This window comes from Limulus polyphemus, unplaced genomic scaffold, assembly GCF_000517525.1.
Source record: "Limulus polyphemus unplaced genomic scaffold, Limulus_polyphemus-2.1.2 Scaffold26, whole genome shotgun sequence".
Classification (NCBI taxonomy): domain Eukaryota; kingdom Metazoa; phylum Arthropoda; class Merostomata; order Xiphosura; family Limulidae; genus Limulus; species Limulus polyphemus.
The window spans coordinates 1,714,154-1,717,423 of record NW_013665636.1 but is presented as its reverse complement, the minus strand read 5'-3'; the positions used below and the strand labels follow the sequence as shown (position 1 = coordinate 1,717,423).

The 3,270-nt window shown below is 31.9% G+C and overlaps 1 protein-coding gene across 2 annotated transcripts in view; it reads right to left on the bottom strand.

Moving 5' to 3' along the window:
• Positions 1–3,270, bottom strand: part of LOC106459282 (ras GTPase-activating protein-binding protein 1-like) — a 40,924-nt gene that overhangs the window by 15,471 nt on the left and 22,183 nt on the right. For both annotated transcript variants that reach the window (XM_013918896.2, XM_022385859.1), the window contains exon 7: positions 954–1,183. In XM_013918896.2, the coding sequence (XP_013774350.1) occupies positions 954–1,183 (230 nt within the window). The remainder of the gene's footprint in view (positions 1–953; positions 1,184–3,270) is intronic.

Below are 3,270 nucleotides of genomic sequence, written 5' to 3'. Positions count from 1 at the left end.
TTATCCAAATATCAGGTTTACATTTTGCATTATTTATGGCTTTAGTTTCAAATACATCCATAACTCAAATTTAAGACACTTAAAAGCTAGAATACAAAATATTAACGTCCTACTTTTTTTGATTTGCCAAGATATCAATACATTTTGCAAACTTACCAAAACAACCCCCCCACTACTCCATTCTTTTGAAACCTCACACCTACATCTCTTAAATACGTTTATAACCAACAGAAAGAGCACATTTGAAACTATGTAAATCTGAGAGTTGTTTGTAATTGGCCTAAAATGAGAACTCTTTTAACTGGAAATGGTGAAGTCTGTTGACAAAGTTGCTGCTCTGAGTAAAAATTAGTTTTTTAACTCTTATATAGCTTAGATAGAAAGCCAGATAAATTACAGGTTTCATGTGTACCAGTATATTAATTTTATAAATTTTTGGTTTTCTAAAATGCATCTTTGAAATCTACAAAAAATTAATTTTGTCTTACCCCTCCAATTGAAAGAATAAACGATTGTGTTTGTTTGTTTTGAATTTCGTGCAAAGATACACAAGGGCTATCTGTACTAGCCGTGCTTATATATATATATATAAATTTAGGAGGTTTTAGGTTTAAGTATTTTTAATCTTAACATGAAAATCACATTGCACTTGGAACTGTCCAACACTGACTCCATATATTCATTGACAAATCTTCAGTAAAAATATTTCAAAATTCTAATTTCTTGTCTACAAAAGACTTGTGATGTTTAATGAAAACTTGAAAAATTTCATGACGATACACAACACATGTTAAAATTTATAGTATGGAACTCAGATGTTCATTTTCAGGTCATGTGATTGCTGTAATACACCAAGGTAGTAGTGAAGGAACTAATATCTTTCTAATATATTGACCACTAACCTGGCTGTAAAGCACCAAAAGTAATATTTTTCGTATCCACTCATCACTTACCAGGTTGTAGTGCACCAGCACTTTCATCAGGTTCTGATAAATCGTGTGATATCTTCTCCTCTGAAGTAAATGATTCATCAGGCATATCCCACTCAGATTTCTGGGGTTCAACTTCAATTTCAGTGTCTACTTCACTTTCTAATGGGCATTCGACTTCTTGTGGTACGGCAGGGGAAATGGATCTTGCAGTAGGACAAGATTCCATGTCATGGCTTATGCCGTTTGGAGGGCTTTAAATAAATTAAATGAAATTATCAATTCCAAATCATTTGTTCAACATAAATGTTCATTAAAAATATATTGTATACCCTTCAAGCTTTGCGCTAACCCTTAATAATGGTAGTTCCATAAAATTGTGAGGTCTGTAACTTAAACACACAAAAAAAAAGTACCACATGATTAACATACAAAGGTTTGAAAATGTTTCAAATCTTTGCATAAATAATAACAGCCAGTGTATTCAAAGTGTGCTATCAACAAGAGTGCTTGCTAATTCTAAAGTCAATGTTTTAGTAAACATACTGGCCTAGCACCAAGCAAATACTAACTCAATACACAAACAAAATATTGTCTGCTTTCTCAGTCAGCTTGAAATTAAGACTAAGGATAAACCACCACCAAATCTAAAACTGCTGGGAAGATCACTACGTGCTAGCTATAGTAATTTGAAGCTGAATTAGATATTATGATTTAACCAACAGAGATCTATATACAATTAAATATCATGGTTCAGCCTATATAAATTTATATACAACAGATATCATGATTTAGCCTATAAAGATCTATACACAATTACATCATGGTTTGGCATACCGAAACAACCCTACACATGCAGGAGGTTGGTTCATTAGATAAAATTAATTGTTTATTATAATGTGAAATATATTTAGTGTATCTTCTTGAAATTTGGTAAACTTTTAGCAAACATTATAAGTATTTTTTACACAAAAATACCAATTCTTAATAAAGTATTTATATTAAAGATATGTCTCTAAATTTACTTTGGTCAGTCACACTAAGACTAGTCTTAGTGCAAGGTGATTTTAATGTTAAGAATAAAAATACATTTTTTCATCTTACAGTTTTTATTTTCATAACATCAAGAACCTCCTAAATAAATATCAAAAGTTATTTTTTCTGTAAAACTTTATATATTATCTGTTATTTGCTCTACTCTAACAACAGTGTACATGGGATTGGTTAATTTGACCATCTTCACAAGTGTAAAAAATTCAAACTAGGTGAAAGGTGTATATAGCTAAATTTCTCTATTGCAAGCTTTGTTTCAGCAATCAAGTACATATACAAGTATGTAGTCAAAATACATTAACCTAACGAAGTGAAACAGGAAGCTCCAACAGTCATACTTTGCTTATGGGAGATATTACAGTTATCTGACTGGTAAGGGATGGCCCAAAATCAAAATCACTGATTTTTGAAATTTCTAAACTTGTTGAGTATTTAGAAAGGATTAGTTTTGATAAAACTCATTTCAAGGCTATAACTGGATCAAAGTTCATAGCAAAAGTACAAAGTAGGAATGGATAGAATGATGGCCACACCCACTTTGAGGTTGCACCGTGCCAAAAACCACCAATTGTTGCAATGTTATCCTACCCATTCCTACCTTGTCTCCTTATTTTTTGGTGCTCCATTCCTACTTCCTAATTTATTTATTTAAAAAATGTTTACACCTCTCTCAGAGTTTTTTTTGGTACTACATCTTGAGAGTAACTGAGCTATATGCCTATATTTCTTGTAGCTTTTCTTACAGTATCTTTCAACATTTCCTGGCTTTTGCCGATATCTTTGCTATATTTTTTCTTCCATCTAGTGTCAGCCTTTTCTTTGGCTAGAGTAATGGCTAAGGCTTGTTTCGCATATTCAGCATTATTTTTTCTAACCATATATCTATTCTTTCAGTAATGCTTTCTTTGATGCAACAAAAACTTTTCAACATAAGATTTTCTTCTTTTCTCTTGTTTTACTTCCTTGAAAATCTCACTGTTCTAAGTACAACCTTAAATGTCAATAAGGCACAGTTTGAAAACCATGCAAAGGAAATTTATACAAATTACTGTTCTTTTTCAGTCCAGAGAACTCAAGCAAAGCCAAGTCAAACATTGGTAGTATTCGTCTTCACATAGGAGACTCACACCTTAGGCATTGATTGCTATGATAGAATTGCTTGTCCAACACAGAACCATCAAGTCAGATGTACAGAACTGAAAACTTTGCTTTCAAAGGTTAGATCATAGTTAAAATCTAGATTTAGAGAACATAGCTAACATTTGTTTATCTAGCTGATACAGCTGCA